This window comes from Cydia strobilella, chromosome 5 (assembly GCF_947568885.1).
Source record: "Cydia strobilella chromosome 5, ilCydStro3.1, whole genome shotgun sequence".
Classification (NCBI taxonomy): Eukaryota; Metazoa; Arthropoda; class Insecta; order Lepidoptera; family Tortricidae; genus Cydia; species Cydia strobilella.
Window position 1 is genome coordinate 10086044 of NC_086045.1, and position 18582 is coordinate 10104625.

The window sequence follows — 18582 nt, forward strand, 5'->3', positions numbered from 1 at the left end:
CACTCGGGTCACCCCCCGCACCCGGGTGGTATGCGTAATGCATTTTCCCTCCTAACAAAAAAAAAAAAAAAAGGTTAGAACTGCGACCCTTACAGAAACGAAATGCTACTAGAAAAGTGGGTTAGGTTAGAATGCAATCCTCACAGAAACGAAATGCTACTAAAAAGATTGGGTGGTTTTTACCTTCTGTTCTACATAATTAGGCAAAAGATGCTGTCTTTTTCATTTCATTGTATGGAATCTAAAAGTGCACCATCAACAATAATCTTTCACCGGCATCCCCCATTGAACTCGGTTTTTCTTTGTAAAAAATTATGTAAAGTCGGTTTATGTTAAAAATGGTGGTTGATATATACAGCGCGAGTCTTCGTGCGAAGCGTCGCAGCTGCCGTCGCCGCAGACGGGCTGCCTCCGGCTCGCGATAGTAGAGCTGCGCAACTACGCCAGCGCCCTCTCTGCGCTGTCCTCCGCCATCATCATGATTTTGGTAATCAGAACTGAAATACCCGGAGTACCTATTCCAGATAAACGTTGATACCTAGCATGTCCACGACAGCTTTACACGGCTTAAAATGGATGTTGCTGGCTTAGGCTCAAAACAAATTGGTGGTCCCCTGGTCCCCAGTCCCTTACTTCACCAAATATTATATAAAATCAAATCATCGTGTCGTGTGCGCCTCCAGCATGGGACCAGAGGATGCGCCTTATAAAGTAATATTTATTAGTACTCGCTCTTTTATAACAAAATTATCATTTGTATTGTATGAAACGAAATGTTTAGGCTATTTTAAAGAATTGGTCTCTGATTTAGGGTCTCCCCAGATATATCGACGCGGAATCGGCAAAAGCCGATAGAAATGAAATGAAATGGCCTCGCGCCCCAAGGGGGGCCTCGCGCGATGTCCCTTCGGGCACAGCGTAAGAAAACGGCCTGGCAGATGCAATTTCGCCCACGGCTAGATTAGTTCACGCTACGCCACTGCGGCCCGCCTGATGTTAAGCAGCCTCGTTGAGCTCTCTGGCAACCTTACTGGCAGGAACACAACACTATGAGTGTCATTTGAATAGTGTTATTTGGCTGCGGTTTTCTGTAAGGTGGAGGTACTTCCTCAGTTGGGCTCTGCTCTAGATCTGGAATGACACCCCCGCTGTGTTGCTGTGCCCTACCACACAAAGCGAGATGACAATCTGATGGTGTGATGACGTCTGCGCAATAAGAACGAAAAAGTCGTCGTTCGGCTTGGCTCGCATCGGCCGACGCCTGCCGACGCGTCGACGGCTTTTTCGCTCTTATTGCGCAGACATATAGCTTTTTCCTATCGCTTTTGCCGATTCCGCGTTCATATATCCAGATATGTAAAAATTGGGAATTAATAGGTAATAGTATTCATAAAACACTGATTTAAACTTTCACGATTTTTACTCATTATTATTCACAACGACGGGACTTAATCGCGTAAAATAAGTTTTTAATTTACCTCCGACGTTTCGAGGACGGCTTTGTCCCCGACTCCCCGTGGTCTCGGAGAAGACTGGCTCAAGTTGACATCAACATCTTCTAGGCGCGCGAGTTTTTCGAACAACCCGCACTTGGTCTTGTTTATTAACTTGAACGTTTTGCGTACTAGGGATGTAACCGGGTCAACACACAACACTCACAACATTCGATTTTTCAACTTTCGATATTTGTTTTCGCCAGTCTTCTCCGAGACCACGGGGACAACGCCGTCCTCGAAACGTCGGAGGTAAATTTAAAACTTATTTTACGCGATTAAGTCCCGTCGTTGTGAATAATACCTAATAGTATTTATGTTTAAATGGTGTGGTGTAGGCGGTAACGGTTTTCACGGCGGCGTACACTCTGGCGTCGGGCGTGGTGGAGCGTCAGAAGTCGACGCTGCGAGTGGCGTACCTTACGCCGCCGCCCGCTTCGCTTGCCTGCTACCCGCACAATCTTCCCCCGCCCGCCCCGGCAATGCCCTAACATGTAATGTCACAAACGTTTTTGTTGAAGCATCTTACGTTTAGTTTAGTTTAGTACATTACAATACAAGTGCGAAAAGTAGGAAATTCGCAACGAGAATGTGGCGATAAACTAAAACACGACCGAAAGGAGTTGCGAATTATCTATTCGCGCATGTGTCGTACAACGTTTTACATTAGTTACCTACATATGGCCCTTTAAATTTTCGACATAGGCACGTAAAGTGCTAATTAATGTACTAGGACGGTAAACTAGCACCATAATATGTACTGTAAAATTGATTAGTAAAATTTTTGAGCAATAGATCTATCCAAGTACCTACCAACCTTAATTTACTTCTTAATAGAGTATTTGATTTAAATTTCTCCAATGAGGGCTACCGCGTTTAATTTCGCCGCTAGGGGCGCTAGTGTAGATGGAGGTCTTTCAAAATGTCAAATGCATAGAAGTTTTGGGGGTTTCAAGCTTTTTATTATCGGGAATTTTCACTCCTTATTCATAATTATGGTAAATCTTTGTCCATCTTTGATTAATCATTGTAAACAATAGATATAGATATAGCTCAATAACTGTAAGTGGTTTAAAAAAAGTCCCAACTAAAATATATGTATGCAAACAAACAGGTTGAAAAAATGGCACATTTAGACGTTAAAATACCTTTGTGTATATTAGAACGTATTAGTTTTATAAAAATAAACATAGAAGAATTTTGAGATCTGTTTTTCTGGACCTACATGTACAGTGGCGCCAACTGGTGAGCACAAAAACGGTAGCCCTCATTAAATAGCTTGCTTCCGGCTGTATAATTGTTTATCACCACCTACCTAAAATTTAAATATAGAGGACTTTTAGATTATAGTATTTATTGGAGCAAGATGTACCTTCTGCGACGAATACCAAGTCATTATCAAACCGTGTTAGATAAATACATATATAAAATGGTAAGGGAAATAGACATAAGTTGTAGGTACTTGTAAAACGTGAGCATATAAAGTGGAGTTCAATAGAAAAGACGAATAATGTAAACAAACCAATTTACCATAATTTCTTCGTAATCTCGCACTTTTTGTGAACAACCAGGATTTTATCAACAGTTTATATACTTAGGTAAACCTTTCATTTATATCAATTACTAGTTATATATATAAGAATGCCGGTCAAACTGAAAGGTTTGATATATAAAAGCATCATAAGGCTCGTACTGATGTATGGCAGCGAGATTTGGGCAGTTACGCAAAAGAACGTGCATACCATTCAAGTTGCCGAAATGAAGATGCTGAGGTGGATGTGCGGCGTTACCAGGCTCGACAAAATCCGCAACGAGTACGTGCGAGGCAGCCTAGGCGTGCGTGACATCGCCGACAAAATGCAGGAGAGTAGGCTGCGATGGTATGGCCACGTAAGGAGGAGACCACCAGACTACGTTGGAAATTTGGCACTGCAACTTTCCATCCCCGGTAAAAGAGGCAGAGGTAAACCGAAAACAAAATGGAAAGACGTAGTGCTAAAAGATATGATTGGGTGCAAAGTGTCCGAAGACGACGTCGGGGATAGGGCGATGTGGAAGCGAAAGATACGGAAAGCTGACCCCACTACCATGTGGGATATATAGCTTGGAAGAGAGAGAGAGAGTTATATATATATGACCATCGTAACACTTTTAGGTTATATACGTTAATTTAAATGCTAACATAATCTGTCATATTTGTTTACATTTTTCTTTTCTATTAAACTCCACTTTAGTAACCTATTTTAAAACCCTATTCACAATTAAGGAACTCGAAGAAGGAACCATCAGTCAAAACTATTTCATACCAAAAATATAACTAGAACCGACTTGTTGAGCTCGCGCTCCCTGCAATAGGCCGCTTCTGGCCAGTAGTAATAAATGCAAAAATATAACTAGAACCGGCTTGTTGCGCTCGCGCCCCCTGCAGGAGCGAGGCGCCTCGCTCGCTCGCCACCCTAATAGGCCGCTTCTGGCCAGTAGTAATAAATGCAAAAATATAACTAGAACCGGCTTGTTGCGCTCGCGCCCCCTGCAGGAGCGAGGCGCCTCGCTCGCTCGCCACCCTAATAGGCCGCTTCTGGCCAGTAGTAATAAATGCAAAAATATTTTTGGTAACACATTACTAATAACTTATTAATACCTACCGTATTTTCTTGAATACGTGGTTCCCGAGAACAAATTTAGTTAACTCTATTGTTTCTGATTTTTCAAGGTACTTCACCGCCGTGTCTGCAGTTCTGTACCATAGTGTGTAGCTATACTCTGTGTTTAAGACTGCGGGGAATTTTTTGCAGATTTTTGTACTCTAGTTACTATAAAAAGATAATCGCTTATATTAACCGTTTATTACAAATGTACTTACCTATTTAATGTATCAAAATTAAATAAATTTCATCGTTGTTATTTACAATAAATTAAAAACCTTCAATTTAAGATTTTTTTATTTGGCGCGGGTTAGGAGAGTACAAAAAAAAATACAACCTTGAGGATATCTTTTTAATTGCAATTTTTTGAACACAATACAACATGCAAGCATTAAAATGCTTTAAGAAAATTAAGAAACAATCATGTCTTTTCTATATTTGGTACCTATTTTTGGTTATTTTCAAAATTATCAAGAAAACGATATCTATACAAAGACAAATAAAAACTATAATATATTATGAAAAATTTCGTACAACAGCGGCATATCGAGCACGTCGGGTCACTCGCGCGCTCGCGCTCGTTTGTCTGATCGGCGCGGCGCGCGGGCGCCCGGCGCGGCGCGCGGGCGCCCGGCGCGGCGCGCGGGCGCCCGGCGCGGCGCACGGGACGCACGGGCCGCACGGGTCGCACGGGCCACACGGGCCGCACGGCGTCACGGCGAGCCGCCGCCGCGCTCCCGCAGCCCACACTACACTAATCAGTAATCGCGCCCTCCGCGCGGCGTGTTCACAGCAAATGTAGCGACACTATACAATATTCACAACAATAGCTAAATAGTACCGTTATAAGTCTAGTATAATAATTTGAAGCGATCGACGTATTGTTTAAATTTAGAATTCGAAGAGTACCTAAGTTGTAGCGGTGAGAACGCGCCGGGCGGAGGGCTCGGCGCCGCACGAGCACACTCGCACTCGCTCTATCACAACCTCGTGCCGCGCCGCATGCGCCTCTCGCGTGACCTTACACCCTGCACATCGACACCCGCGAACGTACTTTCTACAAGCGAAAATCATCTATTACCTACTAATTATTTAACGCTCCCGTCGTGACTAGTGTTACAAACTTTGCAATAACAAACACTCCAGACAGTAAAAATAAAGCCGGCCCAGTGGCTGTCATAAAAATACGTAGGTAAGTACATTATGTTCACCTATAGGTATAACCTTAATAGAATAAGGTGAATATGAAACAATGATTTACGTATTTACGACCAGTGCACCCGGCCGGCTTGTACGGGTCCAGGTGCGAGGTGAACGTCACGCGAGTCGGGAGCACGAAATACATCGGCGCCGGAACCGCTCGCTCCACGCGCCGCACTATTTATAATAAAGGCATTTGATCAAGATTCGCGGCACACCGTTCTATAACCTAACTACTCGATAACACTATAATATTGCTATAACGAAGATAAAATACTTTGATATATTCGACACTATCGCAACCGCGCGTTATAATATACAGTATCACATGGCGGTTCCGGGCGCCGCGGGCGGGCGCCGCCGCCGCTAAGTTAAGGCCTCGGCGTGCGCGCGCCCGCCGCAATTGGTTAACATTAGGTCTATCTAGAATAAATAGTCAGGGCTCGGCGCGGCTCAGGGCGGCTCTAGCGCCGCGCGCCGCGGTGCTTGCGGTGCTGCGCCCCGGCCCGCGCGCGCCGCGCCCACGCCGCCGCCAGCGCCAGCGCCAGCGTCCAGCCCGGGCTCGCTCTACAACACGCATGAGTCACTGTCGAGGTCGGCGGTCGGTACCGGCGTACGTGCACCCATTCACTTCTCGGTATGGTTCAAGTAATCCGGCACCGAAAATCAAACCAACCAACGATACGAGTAGATATTGGCACCAGAGATGAGGTCACGCACATGACGCACGCAACAACTGACAGAGGGTTCTCTGTCGCACTTGTAAATTCGTACGTGAGTGTGACAGGGAGGCAACACGTCGAACGTGGTTAGCGGTAGGCCCTCAGTAATCAGCGCGGCGGGATGTTGATGTTCTTACTCGTATTTCGTAACCAAAAGAAGTAATTTAGCTGACTAAGGGCCACTTGCACTATCCCACTAACCCGGGGTTAACCGGGGTAAACCGTTAACCTAGTGTCTTGTACTGGTAACTATGGTAACTTCAAGTTTAACCGGTTAACCTCGGGTTGGTGGGATGGTGCAAGTTAACTGCGAGATAGGCCATAAAGTTTCTTCAAGTTATTTAGCTTAGGTAAATATTGTGCAATTAAATCACTTCCATAGTTGTGTGGAATTATTAATTAATTTGCATTAGTTTTACACCGTGGTCTGGTATGACCCGACAGATTCTAATCACGCATTCGTGAGGTCATAAAGAGCAAAAACTTATATGAGTTTTGGTCAAAGTATGTTATTTTTTTTTTACATCTTGGCGAAAACAAAAAATATTATGAATAAGTAGTTTTTTTTAAATTTACAGATAAATTTGCGAGTTTCCTTTAAAACTTTAATGTCTGTCAGTTGTCAGTAGGCATGTCTAAACCAAGTCACATAGTGGCACATAGCAGCATCGCAGCCAAAAAGGCGTTTTTCACTAAGTTATAACAGAAACAAATTTACACAAGAATTGTCATTAAGTATCTAAAACTAAAGCGATTCCAGAAAACTTTGTATGACATTTTAGTCTCTAAATGCGGTCAAGAATACACCATTAAAATCAAGTATAGTATGTAGGAATGTAGGTACGTATTCAAATAGCTTGGGTACGGTGACAGATGTCATCTCCATACAATTTTACCAACCTTAAAAAGCAAAATCTTGCAAAACTGTATTGAGATGACATATGTCACCGTACCCAAGCTGTTTGAAAAGTACTAAAGTTGTGTGTGTAATCATTCACCTCAACTCTGTTGCCGACACCTGTGCTAACGCCGTCGCGTCTCGTTGACTACCTACTTTATATCCACTTGCACAAACATTCGTTCCTTTTAATGCTACTATGATTTTTTGGGCATTCTAATTATAATTATCATTATCTTATCAATGTTTGTGCAACTGGGTAGAACAACATTTTTGTGCATTTACTTATTACATCTCTGGTAAGGGTTGGAGATCCTATCCTACTAATCCAACTTAAATGAGAAGTGCTTAAAAAAAGAGAACTTTAAGAACAATAATGATTAGTTGATTACCTACATGACAATAATTGACACGAAAGCCATTATTTCTATTTTAAAAAGTTTTAGTTAGCGCATTCAAAACTATGTACTTACGTGGCCCCACGTTGGGCGCCACTAATGTTTTCATGTTTTGGTCTTTTAAGTTATCAAAATATTTATAATCACGAAGTATGCTGTTTCTACTTCTAGAATCTAGACTAGTGAAAGATTGCGATAAAATAAATAAAACTTGTATTATGCGCCATGTAGATATTTCGTTTTCGAAACATGCTCAGTAAAACTGTTGCATACGCGTCGGAAAAAAATAAAACCAATATCACCATGCTCAATGGTAAATGATGATGATTAAAATGAATAGACATGCAACATAATGATACCTGGAATGGAAGTGTGTTTGACTGTGATTTGTTAAGTATTATAGGCGTGATTTTTTACTTACTTGAAAAAAAACGTTCGTTTTAAAAATCAAAATAAAGCATCATAATTAGTAGGTAGGTATATAGTCAATTCTTAACTAAAAATTGAATAGTCAATCAAGTTGTCTAAGGTTTATACACAAGCCAATATTTGGGCGCCTCTTAACAAATCCAACCTAAACACGAGCGACAAATAAACACTTGTTAATATAGCAATGTATGAATGAATAAAAGAGTGGGGTGGTTACCGATGCACACAACACGCGAGATTGCTCACCAAAGTAGCACACTGGCCTCCCTGCAACAAGCGAAACGAGGCGATCACACGACACGACCATCTCAAGCGGCTCGCGGTTACGGTTAGTCAGCCCAACCCAAGCCGGGGCGCTCGCTTGTCAACGCAGCGCGCGGGTCACATCAAGCGAGGTTACAGGTTACAAGTTACACGTGGAAGCGGAAGGAAAGCCATAATAATATGCCTCACGCTCGAAAATAACGGCACGATCTAATTCGTTTGATTGACAAGCCAATTTGAGTTTTAGTTATTAGTTCCAATATAATACTAATCTGTCAGTGTCAAAAGTGAAATTTCTTCAACCAAAAACGTCACTTTTGACACTGACATACATATAGTACACAGATCTAATAAGTAAAACTCGAATTGGCCTGTCAGACGCTGGTGAAGTTCATGACAAATCGCTGGCCCAATATGCCAGTCGAATTTCAACTACCTTGAAAATGTAACATAGAACCCTGTAATATTGGGGCAGCGAAATGTCGTATGGCGATCGAAGATGCCAGCGTTTATCGAATTCGCTCGAAACATTTTTTTCGTGGTTTGCGGGAGAGAAATAGCGTTTGTACGAGTACAACAACTGAAAGTGACATTAGATAGTTTCATAACCTGCATACCTACTTACTCAGTGCTCAGAACACTGTCTTATCTAAAGGATCTTTGTTATGAATAGATAGCTAGGCCCAGAAAAATATTGTCTTTATCACATGGTCCGGACGTCTGGCAGTTATTTATCGGTGGAGGTCAGAGTGGCAAAATACTCTGAGAATTTCTTTCCACTAGTTGTTGTCCCCATGTAGGAATTATTGCTACTGATTAGGTTGCTGTTCCACCTGTCCAATATCTCGGTCCAATGTCCATTGCGTCTCACTAAGCAAAATGTAAGATGCAAATACACCTAAGATATTGGACCCTTAAGTACATTTTGTTTAGGCCAGAAAGTTGACCGGAATGCATAGAATGATAAAATCGAGCTCTTATCGCTCCCCTATTAGACAAATTTGATGATTCTAGTGACAATTCAATATTATTCAGTCTTATTCACTATGTTTCACACATTCCTCCATTACCCAAACGAGTAGAATGTGTAAAATTATTTGCCCAATGAAGAATAGGTTACAAGAGGTTCAGGCCGTGGAACGGTAAGAAAACTTTTACTGGCTAGCGCATAAAATATTTGAAGAGTTCTCAGAACAAACGTTAGCATGCTTCGGGCGCGACTAGAGTTAGAAGAGTGTGTGTATGAGTGTGCGGGCAGGCGGCGGGGGCGGGGGCGGGCGTATGTGTAGGCACCTGGCAGGCGCGGCAGTGCGGCAGCTGGCACCCGGCCAGCTGCAGGCGGTGCGCGCGCCACGCGCCCTGTCCCGCTCCCTCGCGCGCGCAGCACGCGCCGCTCTCCTCGCACGCCGGCTCCCAGCAGTCCACCTCGCCCAGCTGCAACATGTGACATGTCAGGGATCTACCGTATTGGACTTAGTTACCACGCATCGTTTACGCAGCAGCCCAATGTAAGTACCTAAGTATATATATACTAATATGCGCAAAACTGGCCCAAGAAAGGCGTGACAAAGTGTGGAAGTGTCATAATATGAGTCGCTTCACTTCAAAATCCAACTGTCAGATTTTGCGATTTTCGTATTAAGAAAAGGTACCTAATAGGGTAAATATTTCCTAAGAGGGTCGAATGGATTTACCCGAGTTTGAAGTAAAGCGACACATATAATAGTGGCACCCTTTATCATTGCAATATCTGTGCAGAGTTAGCTTGATCCGACTTTATGAATCGATTGATAACGGGACGTTTACCTACTCGATCTACTTATGTAATACGTTAAGTCAAGCGCCAGTTGTCGGTCCTAGGCCAGTTGTCGTATTCCCACGGATTCAACGTACCTAATTGGCTGATTAAAATCGCACGAACAGAACATCTTGAGCGTAAGATTTTTCCCGTGCCCGTGCCAATATGTCTGCAAATTATAACTATACGACCGGTAGTTTATACAATTTCATTCATTCACCATATTCACATATCTATGTACTTCCAAAAAAACTGAAACCGCGCGACTGGATTAAGCGGAAAAGGGAATACTTAAGTGAGTCAGTGATACCAACCAGGCATTCGCAGATCTGGCACTGGTAGAGCCAGCGCTCGCCGCTGCGGAAGGTGACGTGGTGCATCTCCTGGTGCCGGCAGTGGAACCGCGGCTCGCAGTGCGGGCAGCATGCCGCCGGAGCGAAGCCCGACTCCTGGCAAATACAATACAAAATTCAGTACACACTATTCTTAGTGCGCTCCAGGTAAAAGCCTAGGTACTGGTAAGGTACTTTTTTAACCGACTTCAATTTCATAGAAGGAGGAGGTTCTGTATTCGGTTGTGGCTATTTTTTTTTTTTTTTAATGTATGTTCACCGATTATTTCGAGACCCGTAGTCCGATTTGAGTAATTCTTGTTTTGTTCGAAAGGAGCTACTTCCAAGTTGGTCCAATATTAATCTGGTTCTGATCCAATGATGGGATCCGTGAGGAATTAAGGAAACTCCTCAATTTTTAAAGGCACATGTATGGTGATTTGGGTGTTTTCATAAGCAACTTGAGCATTTTCTCTCGAAAACGACTAGTTTGATGAAGTGGACCTGATGATGATGATTGTTTTGAAGATAGTGATGATAATTTTTTTAATGTAGGATGTTCAGCGATTATTCCGAGACCCGTGGTCCGACTTGAACAATTCTTTTTTTGTTTGAAAGGAACTACCTCCAAGGTGGTCCCACATTAATCTGGTGCTGTTCTGATGATGGGATCCATGAGGAATTGAGGGAACTCCTCAATTTTTAAAGGCACATGTATGGTGATTTGGTCGTTTTCTTAAGCAACTTGAGCATTTTTTCTCGAAAACCACCAATCAGATGAAGTGGAGCTGATGATGATGATTGTTTTGATGATAATGATTTCAGCGATTACTCCCAACCCATGATCCGATTTGAGTTATTCTTTTTCTGTTGGAAAGAAGTTACCTTTACAAGGTGTTTTCGTAATATTTTTGGTTTTGATCTGATGATGGAATCCGTGAGGAATTGAGGGAACTCCTCAATTTTTAAAGGCACGTGTATGGTAATTTCGGCGTTTTCTAAAGTAACTCAAGCATTTCCTCCCCAAAACCACCAATTTGATGTAGTGCAACTGTAGCCCAACCACGAGTTTGACACTAAATATTCTTCGTAACTTACTTTGTACACTAATATGCCAGTACGAGCGAGATGCATAAACAATAAGTTACGCACACGATAGCGAATATATCAATGTCAAACTCGTGGTAAGGCTACTGATAACTTCCCTCGTATGTGTATTATGATTTTTGATGTAGGTAGTGTTGGAAACAACCAAAGAGACTGAGAGGTGAAGGTAGAGGGTATTAGTGTTTGGGGGGTTTGAGGTTGGGGGTTGAGGGGAGGTGAGTTGATGGGTCGGGGACCGAGGGGTTGGGAGTTAATTGATTGGGGGTTAGGGTTAGGAGTTAAGGGGTCTAGGGTTAGGGGTCGGGGAATGGCGGTTGAAGGGTTGGTGGTTTAGGGTCGAGAGATTCAGTGATCAGGGGTTGATGTGCTGTGAGGTTGAGTGATCGGGGGGTTTGAGGGATTAGGTCAGTGGCGGGGCGGAGAATGGATTTAGTGACAGGAATGATTTCCCAGACGGACTCGAGGAAATTCTGATTATTTAATAAAGTTTACGAATTTGGAGTTAAACATGATTATGTTTTTCATTCATGCGTCACGCTCTTAACAATGTCTTAAAACTAAAAATGGAAAAATTAAAACTTTTATAAAAAAAAGATAAACCGACTTAAAAAAGGATGAAATAAAATATTATCCTCTTTAGGGTTCCGTGTTTAAGTATATGCGTTACCAACTGATATGTTTGAAGTCGGTGCCAAGCCAAGTACTCCAAGTAGTAACAATACCAGTCAAAAATAATCAGCTTTATGTCTATAAATCCCATTACAACTGTACAAATATTATAAACGTGAAAGCAATTATGTCTGCCTCTTTGTTATCTTTTCATGGCTAAACAACTGAACCGCTTTAACTGAAATTTTGCATGAAGGTTCCTTGAATTGTTTTATATTTTGAAATGTAGTCCTCTGGATAAGCGACAGAAAATAACTCAGTCCCAATCCCACACTTGCGTGCTATGACTGTTCAAGAATTAGTAAGAAATGCTCTTAAAAAAAATACGACGACAAAACGTATTAGATTTACACTAACGTGCCGACAAGCATGGTACGAACTGCGCCAAGAAGGTTCAACCGTGTGTTCTGTTCTGAGGTGTACAGAAAGTTCGTTTATTGTCTTCGTGTAACGCTGCGTCTTACATATAGGTATCAAAGGATTAATTAAGGCGCCGTGCCGCGCCGCTTCGCATTCGCGTGTTGTTCGCCTACGTAGTACGCTGCGTTAGGTAATCCAACGTACATACTTATATATATATCTTTATCGAATTGCACCAAAATCACTATGAATATATGGTTTAAAATTTGGTTTCAAACATATCAGTTGGTAACGCATATACTTAAACACGGAACCCTAAAAAGGATAATATTTCATTTCATCCTTTTTGAAGTCGGTTTATCTTTTTTTTATAAAAGTTTTTATTCTAGTTTGTAATTGACAATATTGGCATGGTTTTTATGCCTTTTTATTTTCTACCTACGGGCGGGGGGTTCTACGAACGGGGTTGACTAATAGTTACTTCATGTAATTATTTGTATTCATAGGTTTATTTGACGTTTTGTATGTTTATATATTAATACCTAAGAGGTTATTTAAGTATAAACAAGAAATAACTATTCTACCTTAACATCAACGTGGATCTTATATTTTAGATAATTTTTAGTGTTCCGTGCAAAACTTTGTTTTGACAAACGGAACACTTATGGGATCACTTCGGTCTTGCAAATCAGTTAAATGCTCAGTTAACTTCTTATGCTCATAAAGTTCGTCTTTGTCGTGTCTAGGTTGGCTGTGTAAATGGATTTAAACGCTGTAGTGCATAAAATGACATCATCTGTTAAGACCATTATTGATTTGACAATAGAGTTCACAACGGACAGAGTGCGAGCTGCTTGTAACTCAGCACCATAAATTTCCACTTATGTATAACATTTTCCTAGCAATCTAGGTGAAAAGCAGAATGTACCTAACGTGTGTACCTAAATGTACACATTTAGTCCGAGGCAATTAAAATTGCATGTCTTGCTCTGTTCCACAATCTACTAATTAATATTGTCTGGCTGTGCCACCAGGCCGCCAGCAGTGTCACCTGCACAGTGGAGTTGCCGTCGTCGCAGGCGCAGGGCGCGCGGCGACACGCGGCCACGCCGCGGCTGCAGGCGCACGCGCGGCAGCCGCCCGCCTCGCTCCAGTGCGACCCGTCCCGCTTCATCTCGCCCTGCCACCAGCATCCTGCGACATATCTCATTTAGTCAATTATTTATTGCAACCATAGTGTAGTACAGGTCTTAATAACTAGGTACATTCAGAGTCATATGGGCCCTGGCAGGGCAATGCAATGTCATACATATTTTAATTTACAATAATCGCAATCATTTACTGTTCTGTTCTTATTTTTATTTATTCTTATTTTTTATTTAAAAAAAATATTATGCATGCATAATATTTTTTAAATCCACATGTAATAGTCCTATTTTATACATTATATCACATTTGTTATTTATATTTTTACAACCACTTACATTATTACAGTCACTTACATGTAGATCATATTATTTTATTTTTTTATTTGCGAAGGGGAAGTTTGGGGTGAAATAGCAAGGTTTTGAAAGAGCCCTTTGGATTTTTTCGTTTCGCAAGTGCTTTTTCAAACCCGGCTGTTAATTTACGACCTTTCCCTATTATAAGTGCCAGGGAGAGAAAGAAGAACGCGGAGCGTTGAGTACGGTCCTCAATTAAAGTTGACATATTTAGCGCCAAGAAGGACAATTAAGAAGTTAGCATCGATATGTTTAAGTAGCACCTACATCATCAACATCACTCCTCTGCTGCGCATCAAGTTACGCCTCGGTCCTATACATCTTCCAACTGTTGAAGTCGGTTAACGAAATAGTGTAAGAGAAGTTGTGGCTGAAAGCTTAAATAATTAAGTAAGAGAATTAGGTCCGGAGAAGACAAGGTCGCGGGTTCACATTATTTCGGTGGTACGCTGACACTGGTGGTACTGACCTAACTCGCAGTCGGGCACTTCGCACTCGCAGCTGAAGCTGCCGTCAGTGTTGACGCAGCGCGCGTGCTTCAGACACGTGTGCTCGCCTAGCGCGCACTCGTCTACATCTGCAACATCAAGGTGAATATTCAAGTGTTTGCCTCATTATTATTATAGTCTCAACAACTTGTATGAATTCGTTCATAATGTGTCCATGCAATTTTGCAGCTCGCTATACAACATTTTATGAAATAGTTTCTTATTTAGTTGAATCCGGTCTTACTACCTATTTACTCGACCTATTAATAATAGTGTAGTAGTATTAGTAGTAGTCTACGTATGTAAGTAATTATATGTATTAGTATGTGTCCTTTGTTACAAGTTCGGAGGTGAGCAGGCTACGGAATAAGGAATACAATTTGCAGAGCAATCAAATCCATTTATTTAGTGTGCCTTCCTATCGTTATTACCGGAACAGCATATATATGGCTGTGACACCTGTAATGTTGGACCCTGGAGAGGAAGGTCAGCAATATCTACATCGTTAAAGAGAAGGTGTGCTACTTGTGCTACAGATGGATGAGTGTTTGATGGCCGACCCGTCAGGGCAGGCTGAAGCTGAATTAAGTATATTAGTAGGTATTTGTTGTTATGATTAATTAGCCGTATTTGCTCTTGTAAATTCCCATATTGGATCTGTCAAATGATTTGGGTTTTCAAAAATCGAGCAAATTTCGGAATTTACAAGCGCAGCGACCAGCGACGATAATATTCAACATATATTTTCTACTTTCGTCATGCACACAGTGTAGGTACCCGAATAACTAACAAAAACGAGTCACCTTCACAATGGTCCCGCAACGGGTCTTTCCGATATCCGGCGCGGCACACGCAGTAGTAGGAGCCGGGCGTGTTGACGCACTCGGCGCGCGGCGCGCACGCGTCGGGGTCGCGGCACTCGTCGCGGTCGCGCTCGCAGCGCGCGCCGCCGAACCCGCCCGCGCACGAGCACCGCTCCGGCGCCACGCACGACCCCCCGTTCAGGCACCCGCCCGTGCAGATCGCTGGAACCGTTCGTCCTCCAGTACACTTTTTGAACTATGTAGCTCGGTATCAAAATTAATTCTGGTGCCATTCTGACGCCGCCACATTTTGGAGCGTATTTTAAAGCTGTCTGTTAGGTAAACTAATCATGTCTACTGACCTAGTTAAAGTAAGCAAGGTGGTGGCGGTGACGCATTTTTATGGTACAAGTTAATTTTTGGAGTTTTTTTTATTAAATCCGCCGTTGTGGCACTAAATCTAGGGGCACGGCAGTGCCCCCGCCAAGTCGAGCAAAACAAAGAGGCACGGCCGTACAATCCTTTTTTCGAAGCCATTCAGGTAATTTTCAACGTTCTTTAATTTTGTGTTGGCTAAAGCTAGAACCTTGAATTTTCAGTGACGAGTGACGATGTGAGTATGAAGATGTGTATAATTATAATATGTGTATAGTATGACTCTGGTATGGCTATGAGTATGGTAAGGATATGAATATGGTATAGGTATGAGTGCGGGTATGGTGTGGGATGGGTATGAGTATCGTATGAGTGCAAGTATAGTTTGGTATGGCCATGAGTATTGTATAGGTATGAGTAGGTACGAGTATACCTATAGTGTGGGATGGGTATGAGTATGAGCTTTGAGAAAAGTGGTAGCTGACGTACAAGAAGTAGTACTCGAAAAGAAGGACTGCCTACAAAAATTCTCTGGGTCTCGCAACGCAATTCTTCTACTAAAAAAAGTTTTGAGATATAATGTGAAACAAAGTCAGTATTTTAGTCAGTGCCGTAAAACCGTATCAATATTAGATATCTTTATTTGTTAATACATATAATGACTCGGCAATCGCACGCAATGCTTTACTCGTTGCGTACTCCTAAATAGTTATGTGTGTTGCTCAAACTGCATGTGATTAGCGCTAGATAGCGTTATGTTCAATTAGAATTATTTTTAATAGTTGACGATGATCCTTATGTCATTATGCAGCCGTGCGATGGCCAAGTCATTGTATGTATTAAAAAAACCGGCCAAGTGCGAGTCGGACTCGCCCACCGAGGGTTCCGTACTTTTTAGTATTTATTGTTATAGCGGCAATAGAAATACAACATCTGTGAAAATTTCAACTGTCTAGCTATCACGGTTCATGAGATACAGCCTCGTGACAGACAGACGGACAGACAGACAGACGGACAGAATGACAGCGGAGTCTTAGTAATAGAGTCCCGTTTTTACCCTTTGGGTACGGAACCCTAAAAATAAAGATACTTATCTAATATTTATACCGTTTTAACGTTTAATGTTATTGATGGTACATACTCCTTCTTTAAAACTGTTTACAGATTAAGATAAGTGCATTTAGATGAGTGAGACTCACGCGTGCAAGTGTAGCCGTCGCCCTCGTAGCCGTCGCGACACCGGCACGTGTAGGAGCCGGGCGTGTTGCTGCACTCCGCCGCCTCGTGGCAGCCGTGCTTGTCGCCCGCGCACTCGTCCACCTGCAGCACCCGATATCCAATGCTTATGTGAGTAAATCGATCATTTTGAACATTATCAGGAGATATTTATGTCTAGTCCAAGTCATGTCCAGTCTCATTTAACAGACGTTGATAAGATAAGATAAGATAAGATAATCATTTATTGCATAATTATAGGTTGTTACAGAAAGGTGGATTACATGACATGATTACATTTAGTGGTATCACTATAATTTGCCTTAAGGCGTACAATATTTGTTTACTTAAACCTAACCTAACCCTATTACCCTACCCTACCCTACCCTATGTATTTACAATATTTACAATGTTTTCACTTGCCATATTTTCCTTTTTAGCCTAATTTGATCTCCTCCACTGTATAGTATGACCGCCACATAATCGACCGCATGCCGCCCTTATCAAGCGAGCGTCTACACATACGCATAGAGGAGTTGCGACAGTTGCTAGTTTGACGCCTTACGTCCGCGTTCGACGGTTCCATGGTTCAATGCGTACGAAATATTGGTAAAATGCCTAGTTACTACCGACTCACTATTGGTAACAAATACCATGGGATCCAGAACCTTTCGTACCGTGATTATCGAAATACTCGTATCAAAATACAATTGCAGTGAAATTTTGTATGTCATCACGCGCTTTATAGGGCAGTGGTCTCAAAAAAAAGACAGTTTTTTTTATTGTACATTTTTTTTAGGACTGAAGATTGGCGATGAGGCTTGAATCAAGGATTTTTTTCAGTGTTGCTCGTTAAAGGGTACTCGTATTGTGCAGGTTGGTACAAATATTCCTTGCCCTTATGGTCATAGGTGCTGCTTGGACGAGCTGCTATCTGTAAGTTTACCTCGACGCAATTGAACTTGTCTCTCCTGGTATATCCGGGCAGACACTGGCAGACATAGCCGCCCACCACATTGACGCAGCGCGTGTTGGAGTGGCAGTGGTGTCCGTACAGACCGCCGGCTTCACTACATTCGTCCACATCTGAAATATTACAGTGTACTTTTAGCCAAATTGAAACTAAATTCCGAACAGTTTTTAAAGGAACAACTTTCGGATAATGCTTTACAGAAAATTACCTCTCGAGATTGTTCTGTCGCTGGACAGAAACGGCTTTGGACAGAGTAGCATGGCGGTCTTTGGTATCGGAGGCCAAGATCCACTTCGGGTCGTCGCGTCACAACAGTAAGTAAGTATTGTTCTTAGCCACCACGTTCTCAAGTTTTAATCATGTCTAAACAAAGACATAGGACAATCGGCAACAGGATAAGTGACAATTCTACAAAAAATTTACCTGCACTCACTCGATTTACATAATTAACAAAAGCCGTAATGTTCGTAGGTAGCAACTTCTGTCGCAAAATAATTTAAATTATTTTGCGACCAGAATTATGTAAGGCCAACGGTGGATTGAGTGAGTTTACCTTCACAAGTAATGCCATCGCCTTCGAAGCCCTGGTTGCATTTACAAGTGTACTTGGTGTTGAGATTCATACAGGTCGCATTTTCGTCGCATGTGTGCCCCATACTGCAGTAGTCCACTCCTGAAATCGAGAAATCTGAGTCATATATTTTGGAACATTTGGGAACATTGTAAGGTTGCGTGTCAACACGAAGGTAAAATTAAGAGATAAGTACAATTCTGCCATACCACGCATAGATGACAATCGCATGTGATGTTCGAAAACTCATTTTGTTTCTCGTAGATATTCTAGAACATCCAATTTCAAGGTGATTAAAATTGATGTCACATAAGCGAGGCGTAGACTAGCAAGTACTTGC

At 42.2% G+C, this 18582-nt stretch overlaps 2 protein-coding genes across 4 annotated transcripts in view; one reads left to right on the forward strand and one right to left on the reverse strand.

Moving 5' to 3' along the window:
- The window catches only part of LOC134741677 (uncharacterized), a 50998-nt gene extending 48994 nt beyond the window's left edge, over positions 1–2004 (forward strand). The window contains exons 10-11 of the mRNA XM_063674548.1: positions 359–487; positions 1832–2004. Coding sequence (XP_063530618.1) covers positions 359–487; positions 1832–1984 — 282 coding nt within the window. The 3' untranslated portion in view covers positions 1985–2004. The remainder of the gene's footprint in view (positions 1–358; positions 488–1831) is intronic.
- Positions 2005–5175: 3171 nt separating this feature from the next.
- The window catches only part of LOC134741653 (protein kinase C-binding protein NELL1-like), an 81890-nt gene continuing 68483 nt past the window's right edge, over positions 5176–18582 (reverse strand). Inside the window, exons 9-18 of one of the 3 annotated variants that reach the window (XM_063674511.1) lie at positions 18225–18344; positions 17645–17784; positions 16683–16803; positions 15109–15330; positions 14287–14394; positions 13367–13509; positions 10162–10296; positions 9343–9483; positions 8032–8052; positions 5176–5905 (exon numbers count right to left, since the gene is read on the reverse strand). In XM_063674511.1, coding sequence (XP_063530581.1) covers positions 5792–5905; positions 8032–8052; positions 9343–9483; positions 10162–10296; positions 13367–13509; positions 14287–14394; positions 15109–15330; positions 16683–16803; positions 17645–17784; positions 18225–18344 — 1265 coding nt within the window. In that variant the 3' untranslated portion in view covers positions 5176–5791. Of the gene's footprint in view, positions 5906–8002; positions 8053–9342; positions 9484–10161; positions 10297–13366; positions 13510–14286; positions 14395–15108; positions 15331–16682; positions 16804–17644; positions 17785–18224; positions 18345–18582 lie in introns of all 3 variants that reach the window. The other 2 variants (XM_063674510.1, XM_063674512.1) reach the window with 2 other exon arrangements.